At 40.5% G+C, this 22,671-nt stretch overlaps 1 protein-coding gene across 39 annotated transcripts in view; it reads right to left on the reverse strand.

The window, feature by feature from the left end:
* USP54 (ubiquitin specific peptidase 54) overlaps positions 1-22,671 on the reverse strand; it is a 130,443-nt gene that overhangs the window by 57,129 nt on the left and 50,643 nt on the right. For 20 of the 39 annotated variants that reach the window (XM_055092965.3, XM_008969020.5, XM_055092966.3 and 17 more), the window contains exons 2-4: positions 21,133-21,696; positions 20,846-21,009; positions 16,772-16,864 (exon numbers count right to left, since the gene is read on the reverse strand). In XM_055092965.3, the coding sequence (XP_054948940.1) occupies positions 16,772-16,864; positions 20,846-20,992 (240 nt within the window). In that variant the 5' untranslated portion in view covers positions 20,993-21,009; positions 21,133-21,696. Of the gene's footprint in view, positions 1-16,771; positions 16,865-20,845; positions 21,697-22,671 lie in introns of all 39 variants that reach the window. The other 19 variants (XM_055092959.3, XM_055092967.3, XM_055092963.2 and 16 more) reach the window with 4 other exon arrangements.

The raw sequence follows: 22,671 nt of genomic DNA on the forward strand, positions 1-22,671 counted from the left end.
ACAAGAGTAGACAGAAGAGCTAAATCAACTCCCTTTATTTATCATTCAACTTCAACAATTATCAACCTGTAGCCAATCTTATTTCATCCATACCACCCATCCACTTAACTTACTCTCAGATCATTTTGAAACAAGTGCCAAACATTTTTCATTTGTAAATATTTCAAAATATATCTCTAAAAAATAAAAACTTTTTCTCTGAAACATGACCATAAGGCTGGGCACTGTGGCTCATGCCTATAATCCCAGCACTTTGGGAGGATGGCTTAAAGCCAGGAGTTTGAGACCAGCCTGGGCAACAAGGCAAGACCTTGTCTCTACAAAAAAAAATTAACTGGGTACAGTGGCATATGCCTGTAGTTTCAGCTACACAGTTGGCTGAGGTGGGAAGATCATTTAAGCCCAAGAGTTCCAGGCTACAGTGAGCTATAATTGCACCACTGCACTTCAGCCTGGGTGACAGAGCAAGACCCTGTCTCAATAAATAACTAAATAAATAATCATAATATCATTATCACACACACCCCAAAAGTTATTAATGTCTTAATATCATCACATATGTAATTTAATACGAACTCTTGATCTAACTTTGGGGAAGGCAGAGAAGAGCTGGCTAGTTTCTCCCTTGAGATTCTCTAACCATATATCTACCTTCTGGACTCTCAATTAGAAAAGCACATACCTATCCTTTACCAGTCTCTTTAAATTAAAGTCAATTATCAATACCATATCACCTCATAACTTTAAGACTTTATTTGCATTCTGTTCATAACAATATTTTGGACTTGCAATGGTGAGGTTAAAGACAATCATAAGCTACATATCACACTCATTCCTGCTACCACCTATGCAAAATAGAGGCAACTCACATATGCACAAAGACAAGAGACACAGATAAACAGGAACACCAAGACTTCAAGACAATGGACAGAGACAGAGATCGGCCAAATTCGCCACAGAAAGGTATTGCTTTTAATGAGAAATAATAAGCTAATGTTGAGGTTTTATAAAATACAGTAGTCAATTTACTAATTTTTGCCAAGATCAAAACGGCAAGACTCTTATAAATTACCAACAGTATTCAAATCAAATTTTGAGAATACATAACCACTTACCCCACAGGAAAAACTGAAAGGGGAGACACTTCTGGATATGCACAAGGTTTTGAGATTGTCTAAACTGTAGGATCTGCCATAAATTCTGGCAAGGAAAGAATCATGATGATTCACTATATGTTTCCTTGCAGTCGTACCCCTTCTATTTGAATATCATATACAATTCTGAACTCCAAAATTAAAAAAAAAAGCTGAAGCATTCATTTTATACTATTCAAGTTTTGCCAATGGATAAATTAGTTGAGAATATTTAAACCAGTCACAGTCTAATAGGAACTTAAAACTAAGGGAAGGATGATCAAAGGACCATATAAATATGCTCATATTCATACATAGGTGATCAAAACAATGAAGTTAACTCAAGTAGATGATATTTGGATTAGATATAAGGACATACTTCCTTATGTGAGAGCTGTTTATTACCAGCTAAAATTTCTAGGGAATATACTAGAAATCTAATTTCCTGGTTTCAAGAATCAGTTCAGAATAATGAGTTTTCTCTTCTCTGATAGTGGCTGTGACTAAAGAACAATGAAGAACCTTCCATTTCTACAATCTGCAAAAGAAAGGAATGGATTAATAATGAACAATGGGTAATTTCTTTTTTTTTCTTTTTTTTTTTTTTTTGAGACAGAGTCTCCCTCTGTCACCCAGGCAACAATCATGCAGTGTCACCATTTCGGCTCGCTGCAACCTCCACCTCCCAGGTTGAAGCAATTCTCTGCCTCAGCCTCCCAAGTAGCTGGGATTACAGGCACCTGCCACCACGCCCAGCTAATTTTTGTATTTTTAGTAGAGACAGGGTTTCACCATCTTGGCCAGGCTAGTCCTCAACTCCTGACCTCGTGATCCACCCGTCTCGGCCTCCCAAAGTGCTGGGATTACAGGCATGAGCCACCGCACCCGGGCTGAGTAATTTCTTATATCATTTTATTCTCTGTGCTTATGCTTCAGTACACAACAGAGAAACAGGCATAAGGTATAACTTGAAAAATACTAGAGATTCCTTGAATTCTCACATTTCCCCCAATTAACAAGTGGACTACGAGTAAAACACATACCTTCCTGCCCCATTAGAACAGTCTAACCGCTCTCCACATATAGATATTACAGGATACCTTATATACAAAATTCTGTTTCCTCCCCACCCACCCTCTACCAGCACCATTCCCAGGCTTTTATGCCTTATACTAGCATTCTTAAAAGAAAAATCACTAATTGAGGAGATTTGTTTAATTTAATCAATCAATGCACATTCTGCTTTGCCTATAACAAAAAACACTCTGTCCTACATCCTGGCACTGCAAAGCCTCTAGTACAATCCCTGGAAGAACAAAATCTTTGTGGCACACTAAATACAGAGGACGGATTTCCTATCCTGAACAGAGATAAATAAATAAGCCAACACCAAAGTCAAGTCATACCCTGGGGGCCAGGGGTGTAAGAGTAGATTCATTGTGAATAATAAATAAGACCACTGGGCTACAGGCATAACAGTAACTTAGGTCAGAAAAAATATTTTAGTGATATGAGATAGAATAAATTTGGGGCTTTTGAGGGGACAGGGTAATTAGCACACAAACTTCTTCAATTTTTTTTTTTTTTTTGAGATGGAGTCTTGCTCTGTCACCCAGGCAGAAGCGCAGTGGCGCAATCTCGCTCACTGCAACCACCACCTCCCAGGTTCAAGTGATTCTCCTGCCTCAGCCTCCCAAGTAGCTGGGACTATAGGTGCCACCCACCACATCTGGCTAATTTTTTTTTTTTTTTTTTTTTTTTGAGACGGAGTCTCACTCTGTCGCCAGGCTGCAGTGCAGTGGCGTGATCTCAGCTCACTGCAACTTCCACCTCCCGGGTTCAAGCAATTCTCCTGCCTCAGCCTCCCGAGTAGCTGGGACTACAGGCGCATGCCACCACACCAAGCTAATTTTTGTATTTTTAGTCGAGACAAGGTTTCACCATGTTGGCCAGGCTGGTCTCAAACTCCTGACCTCAGGTGATCCACCCACCTTGGCCTCCCAAAGTGCTGGGATTATAGGCCTGAGGAAGTTTTATTCTCAAAAGGAGAATAAATGGGTTATTTATCAAATAAATGGGTTCAGTGACTAACCACATCAAGATCAGCTCAAGAAGGATTTAAAGAGCTATTATTCTTTTTTTTTTTTTTTTTTTTTTTTGAGATGGAGTCTTGCTCTGTTGCCCAGGCTGGAGTGCAGTGGCTCGATCTCGGCTCACTTGCAACCTCGCCTCCAGGGTTCAAGTGATTCTCCTGTCTCAGCCTCCCGAGTAGCTGGAACTACAGGTGCACACCACCACACCCAGTTGATTTTTGTATTTTTAGTAGAGACGGGGTTTCACCATGTTGGCCAGGATGGTCTCGATCTCTTGACCTCATGATCCGCCCGCTTCGGCCCCACAAAGTGCTGGAATTACAGGCATGAACCACCACGCCCAATCTTCAATTTTTAAGTCAGAATTGACAGGCATCATGGTTCAAAGTAAGCAGAATGACACACTGACACAAACTATTTTCAATGAAAGGCATAATTAGTAACTTGCATGCAAGATTTTGAGGCTGAATTTGCTGTAGGGACTTAGTATCAAGTAACACAGAAAAAACCCAGTACATTTTACAGAACCAAAGGAAATGGATCATAAATTCTATGTACAAATCAAAGTGATTATAAGTACTGGATACAATACTATACAATTGCATACAGGCATGGGATTGTATTATAGTATACATTATAGTATACAATACTATACAAATGTATAAAATTGTATACAGGCATGAACCACCGCACCTGGCCTCAGGAATATATATCTTTAAGCCAGACATAGAAAGGCAAGTCCCTCATCTAAACATCAGACTAAGGGAAAGTTGGCCAGCCTCTGATTCATCTAGAAACATGTTAGTGTTTCCTTTTGTCCTTACCAGTGGTTCCTAGAGTGAATAATTATGCTCCAAATAAAAGAAATCTGACTTTACAGAATTGGCAAGTCCTTATAAAGCTGACTCTTGAACAACTCAGTGGTTAGGGGAACTGACCCCATACAGTTGTAAATTTGTGTATAACTTTTGACACCCCAAAAACTTAACTACTAATAGTCTACTGGAAGCCTTACCAATAATATAAATACTTGATCAATATTAATACATAGACTACTATCTACATATGTTATGCATTTGTGACATAACTTTTTCTTAATTTTTTTGATATTTCTAGGCTACATGGTTTGTTTTTTCAAATTGTCACAAATCTCAAAAAATTTTATAATATATCTATTGAAAAAAATACATATAAATGGACCCACACAGTTCAAACCCGTGTTGTTCAACGGTTAACTGTATTTCAAATTGAGAAAGTTTGGAGTTTCCTGTTTTGAAAAACAAAACTACAAAACAAGAATTTTACAACCAGGCATGGTTGCTCATGCCTATAATCCCAGCACTTTGGGAGGCCAAGACAGGTGGATCACCTGAAGTTGGGAGCTCAAGACCAGCCCGGCCAACACGGTGAAACCCTGTCTCTACTAAAAATACAAAAAATTAGTAGGCTGGGCGCGGTGGCTCACACCTGTAATCCCAGCACCTTGGGAGGTCAAGGCAGGCAGATAACCTGAGGTCGGGAGTTTGAGACTAGCCTGATCAACATGGAGAAACCCTGTCTCTACTAAAAATACAAAATTAGCCAGGCATGGTGGCACATGCCTGTAATCCCAGCTACTAGGGAGGCTGAGGCAGGAGAATCACTTGAACCTGGGAGGTGGAGGTTGCGATGAGCCTAGATTGCGCCATTGCACTCCAGCCTGGGCAATAAGAGCAAAACTCCATCTAAAAAAAAAAAAAAAAAAAAATTAGACGGGCGTGGTGGCAGGCGCCTGTAATCCCAGCTACTCTGGAGGTGGAGGCAAGAGAATCACTTGAACCTGGGAGGCGGAGGTTGCAGTGAGTCCAGATCGCACCACTGCACTACAGCCTGGGTGACAGAGCCAGACTCCATCTCAGAAAAGAAAAAAAGTATTTTACATATCAGCTTCACATTAGAGAATGCAAACAGGGCCGGGCATGGTGACTCATGCCTGGAATCCCAGCAGAGTTTGGGAGGCCAAGGAGGGCAGATAGCTTGAGGTTAGGAGTTCGAGACCAGCTTGGCCAACATCGTGAAATCACATCTCTACTAAAAATATATACAAAAATTAGCCACCACCTACTGGGGAGACAGAGGCAGGAGACTCACTTGAACCTGGGAGGCAGAGGTTGCAGTTAGCTGAGATCGTGCCACTGCACTCCAGCCTGGGTGACAAAGCGACCCCATTTCAAAAAAAAAAAGAGGGAATGCAAACAGATCATAAGGATTCAGCAAAAAGGAATTCTTATTAGCCTCATCAAACATCCCTCTAATTTTTAAATAGGAAGCAGTGAAAAAATGGGATTTAAGTATATAAAATTATACCCACACTGGAAACACCACAAGATAACATGTAACTTAACCACAGAATACCAGATAAATGCTTTGCTGACAGAATCCCAGGCCTGCTTTCTTCTTTCAGCAGGTCTTTTCCATCATCACTCTAGCCTCACCCACAATACACACATATTTCACCCTTCCCTTACCAAATGAGAAAGGCCTACTAAAAAAAGTGAGACCAGGCCGGGCATGGTGGCTCACGCCTGTAATCCCAGCACTTTGGGAGGTCGAGGCGGGCGGATCACAAGGTCAGGAGATCAAAGACCATCCTGGCTAACATGGTGAAACCCCGTCTCTACCAAAAATACAAAAAAAAAAAAAAAAAATTAGCCGGGCATGGTGGCGGGTGCCTGTAGTCCCAGCTACTCAGGAGGCTGAGGCAGGAGAATGACGTGAACCCGGGAGGCAGAGCTTGCAGTGAGCTGAGATCGCGCCACTGCACTCCAGCCTGGGTGACAGTGCAAAACTCCGTCTCAAAAAAAAAAAAAAAAAAAGTGAGACCAAAAGTCACAGGATGAAAACCTCTTTCCATCAAATAGGACAAGAGTGAGAAAGGTCATAAAAGACAGGAAGAAAAACGGAAGGCAACTACCAAAAACTCCGTAACTATTTAATAAAATCCAAGAAGCCCGGGTACGGTGGCTCACACCTGTAATCCTAGCACTTTGGAAGGCCGAGGTGGGCAGATCACAAGGTCAGGAGTTCGAGACCAGCCTGGCCAATATGGTGAAACCCTGTCTCTACTAAAAAAATACAAAAATTAGCCGGGCGTGGTGGCAGGTGCCTGTAATCCCAGCTACTCAGGAGGCTGAAGCAGGATAATCGCTTGAACCCGGGAGGCAGAGGTTGCAGTGAGCCGAGATCATGCTATTGCACTCCAGCTTGGGCGACAGAGCGAGACTCCATCTCAAAAAAAAAAAAAAAAAGAAATCCAAGAACTACCAAAAGATTCTATCAACCCAGAAAACACAGAAAAGTAGAGTGTTTATAGTATGGTCCAAGCACTGTACTAGGCACTGTGAGAAATACCAAGAGAGAAGAGTTGAGCTACTTTCCCAAAAATTCATTCAGCCATGCTAAATACTATTAAGTCAAACAATCATAGTTCTAGATAGATAGCATTTCTAAAACTTCATGAAGGGCAGGGCACAGTGACTCACATCTGTAATCCTAGCAGCTTGGGAGGCCAAGGCAGGAGGATCACTTGAGGCCAGGAGTTTAAGGCCAGCCTGGACAACATAGCAAGACCCTGTCTCCATTTTTTTAAATTAAAAAATTTAAAATTTAAATAAAACTTCATGAAGAAGCTAACTTCTGAAGCAGAGTTCTGAAAAGTGAATGTGGTTTGGCAAAAGGGAGGCAAAACACTCCACGCAAAGTGAATGGCATCTGAAATGTCTAAGAGGTAGACATAGCAAGTGCATTGTTATCACAGTTGAAATGGAGAATGCCCAGGGAAGGAAAGGAAAGAAATATAAAATTAAGTTTTAAAATGTTTGTAATCATGCATTTTTAAGTGATTTAAGAAACAAGTGGGAGCCACTTCAGGATTATGAGAAGATACTAACTTCAATATAGCATTCCAGGGTATTCTTAGGTTTAAAAACAAATGAAGTAGGAAGATACTACAGATAGAGGGGCAATTTAGGGATCTGGAAAAAAGTAATCTTTTTACAAAAACAGTGGGCAAAAAGACTTACTACCAGAAATACAGACCAGACGGGAAGCATAAAAAGAAATGACAATCTGTTAGCTGGGCGTGGTGGCACACACCTGTAATCCCAGCTACTCGGGAGGCTGAGGCACGAGAATTGTTTGAACCTAGGAGGTAGAGGTTGCAGTGAGCCGAGATCATGCCACTGCACTCCAGCCTGGGTGATAGAGCAAAACTCTGTCTCATTAAAAAAAAGAGAGAGAGAGAGAAAAAAATTACAATCTCCATGCTAGAATTCAGGCAATTTTCAGCTTTCCTCTTTACACTTTAGTGTGCTTCCTAGAATGGTTGCAGTGCTTTTCTATATTTTATAATTAAAATAGTCACATAAAAAGAGAATAAACATAACATATACACATACATAGCCAAAGAATAATAAACACCCACACACCCATGTGCCCACCACCCAATTTAAGAAATAGAAAAATAAACCACGAGTTTAAACCTCTCCAACTGATTACATACTTACATGAAATCTACCCTCCACCTTCTACAGAACACAACTATCCCGAATTTTGTGAAAAGCACTTCCTTTTTCTCTACAGACTTATCACATGCATGTACCCCTGAACAATATGTTCTTCAGTTTTGCCTGGTTTTGATTTATATATAAATGGAATCATGATTCATATAGTCTTCTATGACTTGCTTTTTTCAATCAATGTGATGTTTTATGAGATTAGCCCAAGTTGCTGCATGCAGCTGCAGAATTCATTTTCATTACTATATAGTGTTTTACTATTGGAATAAACCATAATTTTTAAATCCACTCTAGTGTAGTTGGAATGTGTTATTTCCATTTTTCTACAATCTCAAAATATACTACTTTGAACATTCTCAAATATATCTCCTGGCACATTATGTATCAAGAAGTTTTCTACAATGTATTGCTAGGGGTGGAACTGCGAGGTGGTTACATGGTACAAGTTCAATTCTACTAAGTAATGATAAACTGTTTTCCTAAGTAGTGATATCAATTTATATTCTAGCTAGCAATGTATGTAAAGTTCTCATTATTCCACATTTTTGGTAACACTCAATTTTTTTTTTCTTTTAGAGATAGACCCTATCTGTCACTCATGCTGGAGTGCAGCAGCATGATCAAGGCTCACTGCAGCCTCAATCTCTTGGGCTCAAGTGATCTTTCCACCTCAGCCTCCCAAGTAGCTGGGACCACAGGCACACACCGACATGCCCAGATAATTTTTAAAAATGTTTTCGTAGAGACAGGATCTCACTTTGTTGTCCATGGTGGTCTCAAACTCCTGAGCTCAGCAATCCTCCTGCCTCAGCCTCCCAAAGTGCTGGGATTACAGATGTGAGCCACCACAGCCTGGCAGTAACAATTTTATCAGATTTTTAAATGTCCACCAACCTGAAGGGTATGGCTCAATTTACATTTCTTAGATTACTAATGGGGGCAAGCATTTTTCATATGCTCAGGGGTTATTTGGGTTTCCTATCCTGAAAAAGGCCTGTTTGTAGCTTTGTCCATTTTTCTCTTGACTCATTTATCTTTTATTTATTTATTTACTTACTGATATGGAGTTTCGCTCTTGTTGCCCAGGCTGGAGTGTAATGGCATGATCTCAGCTCACCACAACCTCCACCCTCCGGGTTCAAGTGATTCTCCTGCCTCAGCCTCCCAAATAGCTGAGATTACAGGCATGCACCACCACGCCCGGCTAGTTTTGTATTTTTAGTACAGACAGGGTTTCTCTATGTTGGTCAGGCTAGTCTCAAACTCCCGACCTCAGGTGATCTGCCTGCCTCGGCCTCCCAAAGTGCTGGGATTACAGGCATGAGCCACCGCACCCGGCCTTTTATTTATTTTTTATAGGAATTTTCTGGAGTTCTATGCTGGATACTAATCTTTTGTTACATATATATGTTGAAGATATTTTCTCCAGGTTTGTAGCCTTGTCTCTTTGCATTCTTTATGGAGTCTTTAGATGAATGAAAGTTTTTGAATTTTTGTAGTAAAATTTATCAATTTCCTAAATTTTTTTTCATGTCTTATTTAATAAGTACTTCCCTATCCCTGAGGTCATGATACTCTCTCATATTTTCTTCTAAAACTTAAAAAAAAAACAAAAACACTGAGACAGAGTCTCACTCTGTCACCCAGGCTGGAGTATAGTGGCACAAACACAGCTCACTGCAGCCTCGACCTCCTGGGCTCAAATGAACCTCCTGCCTCAGCCTCCCAAGTAGCTGGGCTGACAGGTGCGCATCACCATGCCTGGCTAATTTTTGACTTGTTGTAGAGACAGGATCTCATTTTGTTGCCTAGGCTAGTCTCAAACTCTTAGGCTCAAGCGATCCTCCCACCTTGGCCTCCCAGAGTGCTGAGGTTAGAGGTGTGAGTCACATTTTAGTCCTTAATATCTGAAATTCTTACTTTTGGTACGGTATGAAATAGGAAACTAATTTCCTTTTTTCTTTTCCCTATAGGGAGAACTAATTGTCTAAACACCATTTATTGAAAAATCCATTTTCTCCTTAGATTCACAGGGCAAGTAGCAAGTTTCCTATATGACTATTTCTGAACTACAAATTTTGTTCCATTGATTTATTTGCCATACTGTGTAGATACCACATTATCTTAATTATTAGTTTTATAATTCTTGATATCTGGTAAAGTATGCTAGTCATTAATACTGTTTGGCAAATATCTCTGGTCTTACCCCTCTCAAGGATCACCAGAGGACTACAGTTCCAGGTTCCCTTGTGGGTCAGTGGGACAAGATTAATTCTGTTTCAATGAGCTGTGAGCAAAAGTGAAATGACCTGCTGAGCATTTAACTGCCTGTGCAAAATCCTCCAGAGCTCTTTTTGCCCTCTGGCTTAGCAACTAATATTTTATATGGTGGTCAAGCATAGTGGCTCATGCCAGCACCTTGAGAGGCCAAGGTGGGAAGATGACTTGAGGCCAGGAATTCAAGACCAGCCTTGGGTAACATAGCAAGTCCTCATCTCTACCAAAAAAAAAAAAAAAAAAAAAAAAGGAGTTGGGCATGGTGGCACACATCTATAGTCCTAGCTACTTGGGAGGCTGAGGCACAGAATTTCTTGACCCCAGGAAACTGAGGCTGCAGTGAGCTATGACTGGTACCAGTGTACTCCAGGCTGGGTGACAGAGCGAGATCCTATCTCTAAAAAATAATAATACTCAATATGATTGTAGCTTTGGTACCTAAGTGATATAATCAGTAGTATCCCTACTTATCTTTAGTGAATGAGAAATAAATCTTTGGTATATTAATCACAGGGATTTTATGGTTGTTTGTTACCACAATATAATTTAGCATACTCTGGGCCAGGAATGGTAGTTCATGCCTGTAATCCCAGCACTTTTGGAAGCCGAAGTGAAAGGACTGCTTGAGCCCAGGAGTTCAAAACCAGCCTAGGCAACATAGTGAGAACCCATCTCTACCAAAAATTTAAAAATCGCCAGACATGGTAGCACCTGCCTGTGGTCCCAGCTACTCGGGAGGCAGAGGCAAGAGGATTCCTTGAGCCCAGGAGGTTGAGGCTGCAGTGAACCATAATAGCCCCACTACACCCCAGCCTGGGCAACAGAACAAGATCCTATTTCAAATAAATAAATAAATAACTTAGCCTACCTACTCTGAGGCCACTCACTCTGTTGTTACTTTTCAGCAGTGTCATATTTTTCCATTTGTTACGTAAATTTCAGAACTGTCTTTTCTCAACTTCCAAAATAAGCCTACTGATCAGAGTATACATGAGTACCACCACATTGGAAAAGAAATGGCATTATCTAAAAAAGTTGAAGACATACATATTCTATGATCTAGCAATTCCAGTCCTGGGCATGTGTACAAAATATGTACACATAGGTAAACATGTACAAAAATGTTCTTAGTAATACTCTTCATAAAAATAAAAAACTGGAAACAATCCAAATGACTACCAACATTTGGTAGTTGGTAGTCATGTTGGTAGTCATCTGGTAGAAGAGATCACCAACAGTGATTTATTTACACAAAGAAATACCAAGGCCAGGCACAGTGGCTCATGCCTGTAATCCTAGCATTTTGGGAGGCCGAGGAGGGCAGATCACCTGAGGTCAGGAGTTCGAGACCAGCCTGGCCAACATTGAGAAACCCTGTCTCTACTAAAAATACAAAATTAGCCGGGCGTGGTGGCGCATGCCTGTAATCCCAGCTACTCGGGAGGATGAGGCAGAAGAATCACTTGAACCCGGGAGGCGGAGGTTGCAGTGAGCTGAGATCGCACCATTGCACTCCAGCCTGGGCAACAAGAGTGAAACTCCGTCTCAAAAAAGAAAAGAAAAAGAAATACCATACAGTAATGAAAATGAACTAGACCTACACACAACAATGTAGATGCTCTTATAAACATATTGCTGAGCTAAGAAACACAGACAAAATTTGCATACAATGATTCCATTTACAATGAAGTCTCAAAAACAGATAATTTTAAAATTAGATTAAGAATAAATATATAGGTAGTAAAACACCAGATAAAACAAGGAAATGGGCCAGGCGCAGTGGCTCACGCCTGTAATCCCAGCACTTTGGGGGCCGAGGCGGGTGGATCACAAGGTCAAGAGTTTGAGACCAGCCTGGCCAACATGGTGAAACCCCATCTCTACTAAAAATACAAAAATTAGCCGGGCATGGTGACGTGCACCTGTAATCCCACCTACTTGGGAGGTTGAGGCAGGAGAATCACTTGAACCCAGGAGGCAGAGGTTGCAGTGAGCCGAGATCATGCCACTGCATTCCAGCCTGGGCGACACAGTGAGACTCTGTCTCAAAAAAACAAACAAAAAAAAAAACAAAACAAAAAAAACAACAACAAGGAAATGACTACCACAAACATTAGGAAGTCCCTGGGAGAAAAGAGATCTGATTGAGAAAAAAGGGAGGAGAATGTACATGGTACTGGCAACTTTCTTTTGTTTTTTTGTTTTGTTTTGTTTTGAGACAGAGTTTTGCTCTGTCACCCAGGCTGGAGTGCAGTGGCACGATCCTGGCTCACTGCAACCTCCGCTTCCCGGGTTCAAGTGATTCTCATACCTCAGCCTCCTGAGTAGCTGGGATTACAAGCATGCGCCACCACACCCAGCTAATTTTTTTGTATTTTTAGTAGAGATAGGGTTTCGCCATGTTGGCCAGGCTGGTCTTGAACTCCTTACCTCAGGTGATCCACCCGCCTCAGCCTCCCAAAGTGCTGAGATTACAGGCGTGAGCCACCACATCCTGCCGGTACTGGCAATTTTCTATTTTGACTTGAAGAGTTACTGCAAGGGTGTTGACTTTGATTACTCGTTATACTGGATTTCTGTGGTTTTACACAAATGTCTTATACCACTTTTGTAAGATTTATTCATATTTACTGCATATACTTTGTTGCTATTATAAAATGCCTTTTAAATTGCATTTTCTGTTTGTTGCCAGCTATAGAAACAGTACTGGGCTGGGTGCAGTGGCTCACACCTGTAATCCCAGCACTTTGGGAGGCCAAGGAGGGTGGATCACCTGAGGTCAGGAGTTCGGGACCAGCCTGGCCAACATGGTGAAACTCTAGCTCTACTAAAAATACAAAAAATTAGCTGGGTGTGGTAGCGGGTGCCTGTAATCCCAGCTACTCGGGAGGCTGAGGCAGGAGAATCACTTGAACCCGGGAGGCAGAGGTTGCAGTGAGCTGAGGTCACGCCATTGCACTCCAGTCTGTGCAACAAGAGTGAAACTCCATCTCAAAGAAAAAAAGAAACAGAACTGAATGTTATGCCTTGATGCAACAACCCACTATACTCTCTCATTGCTGCTTCTGACTTATCAGTAGATTGAGTTTTTTTGTAACAGTCATATCATCTGCAAATAATGGCAACTTTGTTTGATCCTTTATAATCTTTATATCTTTCCTTTGGTTTTGTCTTATTTACAATGACTAGAATCTAGTTCAGTGATGAATTGTATTATTTTCAATAAAAGTATTTTTATTTTTTTAGAGACAGGATCTTGTTCTATCACCCTGGCTGGAGTGTAGTGGCACAATCATAGCTCACTTCAGTGTTGAACTCCTGGGCTCAAGTGATCCTCCCACTTCAGCCTCCAGAGTAGCTGAGTCTACAGGTATGTGTGACCATGTCCCACTAATTTTTTTTTCTTTGTAGAGATGGGGTCTTGCTATGTTGCCTAGGCTGGTCTCACACTGCTGGCTTCAAGTGATCCTCCCACCTTAGCATCCCAAAGCACTGGGATTACAGGCATAGCCACTGCTCCCAGCCCTATAAAAGTAGTTTTAAAGTGGGGAACAAAAGAGACATCGTACAGGAGGACCCAGGTGCTGATGGCTCATTTCAAGTTTACTCCTTCATATGTTTATCATCCTTTCCCTTCTCTCAGAAAATGAAGCCCTCCATCCTGGATGAGGGAATAGCTCTTGAAAACTGGCTATTCTAACAATTTAAACTTCTTAACTACTAAAATCAAGTTCAGCTCATCCACACTTCCAAATTAGTCTATCTGCATTACAAGTCTATAATTTTCAAATCAAGTATACAATAATTAAAAGAATAGAAACAATGCCATCTAAAACGTGAAGTGAGTTCAAACTAGAGCCTAATTATTTAACATCTATATAGCACTGAGGAACTGAAAAGCCCTTAGGGGGAAAAAAAATCAAATTTTAATACACTCCCAACACAACAAATGAGGCAGTGAAGGAAAATAAATCTCTTGGTTAGATCAGGCAGTGATGTAATGAGGAAAGTACCAGAATTCTAACACATCCCCAGAGTTATGAAGACCCAAAATATAGCCTTTGATAAATACATCCCCAAGCCCATTTATCAATCCACCACAAGCAACTGTCTCTCTGAAAGAGTCCCAAAATATTTCCTCAGCCCAACAAATTGACAATTTCCCTTCTGTACTTGTGTGTCTCAGAGGGTAAGTCTAGCGGTTGATTTTCTTCATCTTTCTGGCTTATATAATGATACTGATTTATACTAAGTAACAATTTGTCCCTCAGGAAAATGAAATATAACAAGAATGTGGCAGCCAGTTCTCCAGAGTCCCACCCAGATCAATGAAGAGTATAGCACAGTCCCGACTAGTCAAAGGACTATCAGAGGTCATGTAAGTGCTCTCATCCCTTCTTGGTACAGACAAGAGTTTCCAGTGTCAGACAGTTCTTCTATAGGGACTTCTCCAGGATGCACATTTCCCTAGTAAGTATCCCCAAACACGTTTTTTTGTTTTTTTCTCCCTTTCTGAATGACTTTTTTTGTTGTTGTTTTTTTCTCCCTAGCATGGCTCTAATGCCATGAATCAGACTTCCTCTGGACTTACCATGGGACTACTGTATTTCTTGTTTATCTAAAATTAGATACTTAATGTATCTTTCAGAAAATCAGATAAAATGCCCTTTGGATGGACCCCTGTTTAAATGGGCACAGTAAGAAATGTTATATTCAACTTGTAAAAGATTTGGTTTTATTAAAATTCATATTTGAACTCCCCAATAAATCAATAATTTATATTCTATATTTTGTTACAAGTTATAATGGTTCCAGCTGGGCGTGATGGCTCACGCCTGTAATCCCAGCACTTTGGGAGGCCGAGGCGGGCGTCACCTGAGTCAGTGAGACCCTGTCTCTACTAAAAATACAAAAATTAGCTGGGCGTGGTGGCAGGTGCCTGTAATCCCAGCTACTCGGGAGGTTGAGGAGAAGAATTGCTTGAACCAGGGAGGCAGAGGTTGCGGTGAGCCAAGACCACGCCATTGCACTCCAGCCTGGGCAACAAGAGTGAAAATCCGTCTCAAAAAAAAAAAGAAAAAAAAAATCTGCCTATCATGGGCTTAAAACTCCAAAGTGAGTTGGGTGTGGTGGCATGAGCCTGTAATCCCAGCCTACTCTTGAGCCCAGGAGTTCAAGACTAGCCTGGGCAACAGAGCAAGATTTCATCTCCAAAAAAAAAAAAAAACAAAAACAAAACACCCTCCATAGTAATACTGGTCAAAAAAAATTTTGAGTCAGTTGTTGCAAATAACTAATATAACTGGGAAAATCTAAAGTTTTTGGTTACAATTCCTATTTCAGGATGTAAAAGCAACTATTATAAATTAAACATATAACGATCACATCCAAACATCCCTGTAACAAACCAAGAATTCAGACTTTATGAGACCAAAAATGACTGTGGAAGCTTACTCAGAAATCAGACAGACTCATCCATATAATCCATTATATATCTGGACTAAGAAACTGTAGGGAAACTACATGTTGGAGAAACAGAGAAAGCAACAGAATTGGCCCTTACACATCATAGCTCTTTCTCTTTAGCAACATACCTAAAATCTCTAAGTCAGAAATCTCTCACTTTAGGCCATTTTCTTTGCTCTAAAGAAATCTCTGGTTTCATTTTATTCAGAAATGAAAAACTTGGAAACAGGGGGGGAAGTAAAAAAAAAACAGAAATGAAAAACTTAAAACTAAACAATACATGGGGTAGAGAACTGGTATAAAAGAATCTTTTAAGTGTGGTAATGGGAAACTAGGGAATAGAAAAATTTTAGTACTGGCATTATTTTCTTTTCCTTTTTCTTTCTTTTTTTTTTTTTTTTGAGCCAGGGTCTCACTCTGTTGCCCAGGCTGGAGTGCAGTGGTATGATCAGAACTGCAGCTTTTAACTTCTAAGCTCAAGCAATCCTCCCACCTTGACCTCCCAAAGGCTGGGATTACAGGCATGTGCCACCTCACCCGTTGTACTGGCATTTATCAATAGGAAGAGTTTATTGCTAAATTTAGCTTTAACAAACAAAATTAATTATGTTAAAAACACCTAGTTGCATCTTCTTTCAAAATGAAAATTTAGAATTAGCTTTTCAAATAAACACTCAAAGTAGAAGCAGGCTGGGCACAATGGCTCACGCCTGTAATCCCAGTGCTTTGGGAGGCCGAGGCAGGCGGATCACCTGAAGTCAGGAGTTTGAGACCAGCCTGGCCAACATGGCAAAACCCCATCTCTACTAAAAATACAAAAATTAACCGAGCATGGTGGCACACGCCTATAATCCCAGCTACTCGGGAGGCTGAGACAGGAGAATTGCTGGAACCCAGGAGGCGGAGGTTGCAGTGAGCTGAGGTCGCACCAGTGCACTCCAGACTGGGTGACAGAGTGAGACTTCATCCCAAAAAAAAAAAAAAAAAACAAAGAAGCATACTTGCATAGTATTCTATCACATCAAACAGAGCTGCATAAGCAAAAATGGTTCAGTAAAAGAGACTACCCAAGCCAAGTACTAATTCTTTGAAGCAAGCAAACGAATCATATCCATTTTTGCACTAAACCACAGGTAGATAATTCAGGAACAAATTCTTTGGCATCATCCTGATTAACCAAACCACCTTGATATTGACCATTTGGCCACCCAATGGTAGTGAGAAGAAACTAATTGGAAGTACTTACCTTGAGAGCGCAAAAGATGCAGGAATCTCCCATGCACTTGTGAGTTGTAAGCTGCCTAAAGCTACGTCGGAAGATATCCAAGTGCCACAAAACCTGATGAGAAAAGGAAAATATTTCATTACTCTATAAAAAGCTACCATTTAATTTTAAAGTAAAGAGTTCAAACAAACATAGGTAATGACTGCAGAAGATGTCTTTATTCCCAAAAGAAAACTTCATTCTAGTATATTAAAACAAATGTGAAAAAAGGTGAGGTATCTAACAAGAAAAATAAATGGTCATATTCTGGAAAAGATATTAATTTGAACATAAAGTGAAGGTAATACAGTTAAAATATGACATGATATACATCAAATGTGATCCAGAAGAGGAAATTTACGGGTTAAAGCTGAAGAATAAGGATTTATATTCATGATCCACACAAGAAAAGCAAAAATATTTTAAAACTTATATTAGAAATGTGAACTGTAGAAATGTGAGCTGTAGTGTGGAATTTTATCTTTGTTAGGACTCTCAATTTTCAGACATTTCTAAGAGAAGTGTGATCTCCTTAAGTCAATAGGGTAAAAAATAATGATTTTTATACTTTTGTTGAAATGGGAAAAAAATATGATATTAACAGTGGTAAATCATGTTATAGTATATACCCTTGATGCGATGTGTTGAGAATAGCACTATACTTTTGTGGTCTTCCTCCCTAAAACCTATGACCCTAGTCTAATCATAAGAAAAGCATTAGACAAATTCCAATAGGGGAAGGGGGATATCCAAAAAAATACTTGATCAGTACTCCTCAAAACTGTCAAAGTTTATCAAAAACATAAACATTCTGAGAAAATGTCACAGCTAACAGGAGCCTAAGAAGACATGACAAGTAAATCTAAATGTGGTATCCTGGATGAAATCTTGGGCCAGGAAAGGACACCAGGTAAAAACTAAGGAAATCTGAATAAATTGCAATTTTTAGTTAAAAAAGAAATGATGTAGTATATAGCATAATGCCTTAGGAAGCTCCCCCTTGCTAGGAAAACATTTAATGTCATAATACATGAAAAAGCATAATTTTTGGAGCCCCAGATGACAGCACACCTCCGGAGCTTCTTCTTACTTATATGTCTCAAGATACATACTCTAAAAGTTCTTTGAAACTGGCTATGCTCCCAAGTAAATAACATCTTTTTATAACAAATGTAATAGGTTCAACTCATCTGTGGTAAACACAGCTTTGAAACCAAAAGTTAGAATATTAGCTCATAACAACAATTATTTTCAACATGTAACATGATTATTATAGGGACTCCAAAACCATCAATGCCTCAGTCATTAAGTATGGATACAGAAATATGTATGTGTATATATATTATGTATTGTATATGGCACTGGAAATTAGAATGGGAAATCATAAATAGTATTGTTTCAACTGACAATATAAATAGACCACATAGGAAAAAACAATTACAAAAATGGGACTATGGCCAAGACACGGGTAAACAAACACATTTATATCAATGCCTTATTTTGCCTGCTTCTAAATCACAAAAGTATTATCAGGATACAAAGTAACTAAGAAAACTAATATGTGGCCAGGTGTGGTGGCTCATGCCTATAATCCCAGCACTTTGGGAGGACAACGCAGGAGGATCATTTGAGCCCAGGAGTTCAAGACCAGCCTAAGCAATTATAGTGAGACCCTCTCTCCACAAACAATTAAAAAAAAAAATTAGCTGCGTGTGGTAGCATGTGTCTGTTGTCCTAGCTACCTAGGGAGGCTGAGGTGGGAGGATCGCTTGAGCCCAGGACGTTAAGGCTGCAGTGAGCTATGATTACACCAGTGCACTCTAGCCTTGGCAACAGAGTGAGACCTCTGGCTCCAAAAAAAGAGAAAGAAATAAAGAAAGAAAGCTAATATGCATCATCCAGGACAAAAACCTAACCAACTCCACCTAACTACATGAAATTTGGGTAATAATTAGGGAAAGCACTTAAATTTTTTCTATAGGCTTGCCAGCACAGAATTTTTTTTTATTGTTTTCGAATAAAAACTTAAAAACTGAGAAAGAGGCTGGGCACAGTGGCTCACGCCTGTAAGCCCAGCACTTTGGGAGGCCAAGGTGGGCAGATTACCTGAGGTGAGGGGTTCAAGACCAGCCCAGTCAACATAGCGAAACCCCGTCTCTACTAAAAGTACAAAAATTAGCCCAGCGTGGTGGTGCACAGCCTGTAATCCCAGCTACTCAGGAGGCTAAGGCAGGAGAATCGCTTGAACCCAAGAGGCGGAGGTGGCAGTGAGCTGAGATCCCACCACTGCACTCCAGCCTGGGCGACAGAGTGAGACTCTGTCTGAAAAATAAATAAATAAAAACTGAGAAAGAGCATGAAACTTTTATTACCTAGATAAGCTTGGCAACATTCTTGTATTATGAATGGGGAAACTCAGACACTATTACCTGTACAAAGTCACAAGACTAGTCTACAGAATGGCTAAAACTAGAACCCAGGTCTCCTCCTAATGCCCAGGACCATTGTTCTTTATACTAAATATCTTGTCTTCTCTCATAGCAACCCATTTTCTCATAACATCTGAGGAGTGAAGCTAATATTTTACCCAAGTATAATTATCTTGGGTGGCAAATTTCATTTACTTTTACACTGAAGAGCAGAAAAGAAGAGAAAGTAATTACTTGAAAGTTAGGCCAAGGGGGATGAACTTAACATGCTATGGGCGTGACTGGGCAGAGCAGACAGACAGAAAGCTTTGGGATTCTAAGATCACTCAAGTGGCAAGCAACAGTGAAAGGGAAAATGTAGGGTAGATAATCAACTTAAGGGAATTCACTTTCCCCTAGCTCTGTTCAAGTGTATCTGACTAGACACCAGTTATGAGCCAAAACAGGAGAGCTCAAAGAGAGGAGATAAGTTGGACAAAGACTAGACTCCATTCAATATGTGGGCCAAAAGCCTGAATATTAAGAGACGAGATTAACATACCTGAAAGTCTTTGACTTGTGGAAAGAATTTTGCTTCTATACTAGAGAAAAGCAACTAGGATAACACACCTTACTCCCGAAAGGAGAAACAGAAAACAGGCCAGACGCCTGTAATCCCAGCACCTTGGGAGGCTGAGGCAGGCGGATCACTTGAGGCTAGGAGTTCAAGACCAGCCTGCCCAACATAGTAAAACCCTGTCTCCACTAAAAATACAAAAATTAGCCGGGTGTGGTGATGCACACCTATAATTCCACCTACTTGGGTGGCTGAGGCATGAGAATTGCTTGAACCCAAGAGGCAGAGGTTGCAGTGAGCCGAGATCGCCCATGGTCCCAGCTACTCAGGAGACTGAGGCAGTAGGATCACCTGAGCCCTGGAGGTCAAGGCTGCAGGAGCTGTGATTGGGCCACTATACTCCAGCCTGGGCAATAGAGTGAGACTGTCCAAAAAAAAAAAAGAAAAGAAAAATAGGAACCTGTAGAGACTGTTCAGGAAAAAAAGTTGATAAATAGAAAGATAGGCCAGGCACGGTGGCTCATGCCTGTAATCCCAGCACTTTGGGAGGCCAAGGCAGGTGGATCACAAGGTCAGGAGTTCGAGACCAGCCTGGCCAATATGGTGAAACCCCGTCTCTACTAAAAACACACAAATTAGCTGGGCGTGGTGGTGGGTGCCTGTAGTCCCAGCTACTCGGGAGGCTGAGGCAAGAGAATCACTTGAACCTGGGAGGCGGAGGTTGCAGTGAGCCGAGATTGCGCCACTGCACTCCAGCCTGGGCGACAGAGCAAGACTCTGTCTGAAAGATCACCTGGTCCATTTACCTCCCTTTAGGCATGTAAATAATAGTAGTTACAGTTATTATTATTTCTCTTATCATTATTAATCCCTCTTTTTTACAAATGAGGTAATTGAGATTCAAAGAGATAAAGTGACTTGCCAAAGATCACACAGATAAATGTAAAAATTATCTCAGGTTACTAACCTCAAACAGAGACTATCAAACATTTTACTTAAAAAGAGTTATCAGAAATACAGCATCAGCAATTGAAAGTCAAAGTTCACCAAAAATAAAGAAATGACCCTTACCTGCAGGGCACTGTTGAGGAAGCAGCTGTTTTGCCCTGGCTCATTGCTGAGGCCTTTGCTGGGGGCTATGGAGGTTGAGCTTCGAGGTGCAAACATCCCTTGTACACTACCACGACCCCCTGAAAAATAATTTCTCTTCCAAGACATTATTGTTCACATTTAGCCTGAAAAAAAAAATGGAGAAGGATTTGTGCCTTTTTGGCAGGAATTTCTGTCTGCTAAAGTTCTAAAAGGAAAGGGAATTCAGAATTTAGTGAATTTATTTTGGAAGATTTTGACTTTACCACCTTCCAAATATCATCTGTGTAGTCAAGGGACTCAGGTATCCTCCTAGATCAAGATGACAGAGCCCTCCCTCACTTGTTCCAAACAATCTCCAAAATGTAACATGGCACAGGACTAATGCAAACAGAGAAATCCTTAAGTATTGCTTCCTTCTATTTTTCTTGAACAGCCTCCATAAAGTCCTGGTGAAGTGGATGTAATTCTCAACTCCAACAGCATCCAGGATCAGGGTAAGATGTGTTCTTCAGGCTTGTTGATAATGCTTCTTATGGACTGAAGATTTTTCCAACTGGAAGGAGAGGCAGACAGAGAAGCAAGAATCCAACATAATCCTCCTCACCCTCTATTGCCTTGTCTCATCATCCTCTGAAGCAAAAACTCAAATTCTGAGCAACTGCAAAAGGTTCCACAAAGCCAAGAAGAAGCCTGTTTGAATCATCTGAGGTTTTTGTTGATGTTCTTGCTGCTTCTTTTTAATGTGCCCCAAACTTCTATTGTCCCATCCAGATCTTCAGCAAGTCTCTCCTCTTTCTTCTGGGACTAGAATAGCCAGCTGTGTCAGAGAGCTTTAACAGAAATAAAAAAAATCAAAAGCTTGCGTCACTTAATGACTCTACTGGCTTTGGACTGTTCTGCCAAGATCAACGTTGCCTCACCTCTCACTATAAACTTGAAACCTTGGCAAACAATGCCAAAAAAAAAAGAAAAAAAAAAAAAAAGAGCGAGACACCCAAACTAAAGAGAAGGAAAAAAAGGTATGAACAGCTTTACTTTCAGGGGAAAATTGTCTGAAATTTTCTTGAAGCAGAAGAAAGTTGATCTGGATAGAAATAAAAACAAAATACAAACTTTCCAGTATCAGGCTAACACAAAACAAATCACCAAGTAAGCACACACAAACTAGGAACTGAAAGTTTCTTTTGGACATTGTGAATAAAGCACTTTTTAAAAGGTGTTTTCCATGAATATGCTTATGAAAACGTGCTTAAAGGTGGGAAGGCCATGTTAGCAGTCTAAGATCTGTTCTGAGTAAAGATGTTCCATCCAGAGAAACACTGATGGCGAGTAAACCACATGTCCTTAACATGCAGTCCAAGAGAACTAAATCTTCTCCTGCCCTGTTTGTTTGTTTGTTTCATTTTTGCCAGAGGATCAGAGAGATAATTTGGGTTACAAATCATTTAATCTCCAGATTATATCCAAGGGCTCACAATCAGAGGCAATCCATTGACCAACTTTAGTTTTCAACTAATTAAAATGCCAGTGAGGTAACAGAGAGTAATACCAAAGCAAGTATGTTCCCTGGAAGGAAATCACCACATCTCCAGCTTTAAGTTTTCCTATAAGGCTGCCATGTCCATCTACATAAGGAAAAATTTTTAAATGTTAAGTGTTAAATTTGCCAACATCAACAATTCCTCATTCTCCCTTCCTTCTCACCATCATATGCACCATCTAAAAACACAAAAATGCTTTAACATCTTAATCATTCTCTGGGAGATCACCTAGCATTGTCTACAGCATGTCCAATGGAAAAACTG

The sequence above is a fragment of the Pan paniscus genome, chromosome 8, assembly GCF_029289425.2.
Source record: "Pan paniscus chromosome 8, NHGRI_mPanPan1-v2.0_pri, whole genome shotgun sequence".
Lineage (NCBI taxonomy): Eukaryota > Metazoa > Chordata > Mammalia > Primates > Hominidae > Pan > Pan paniscus.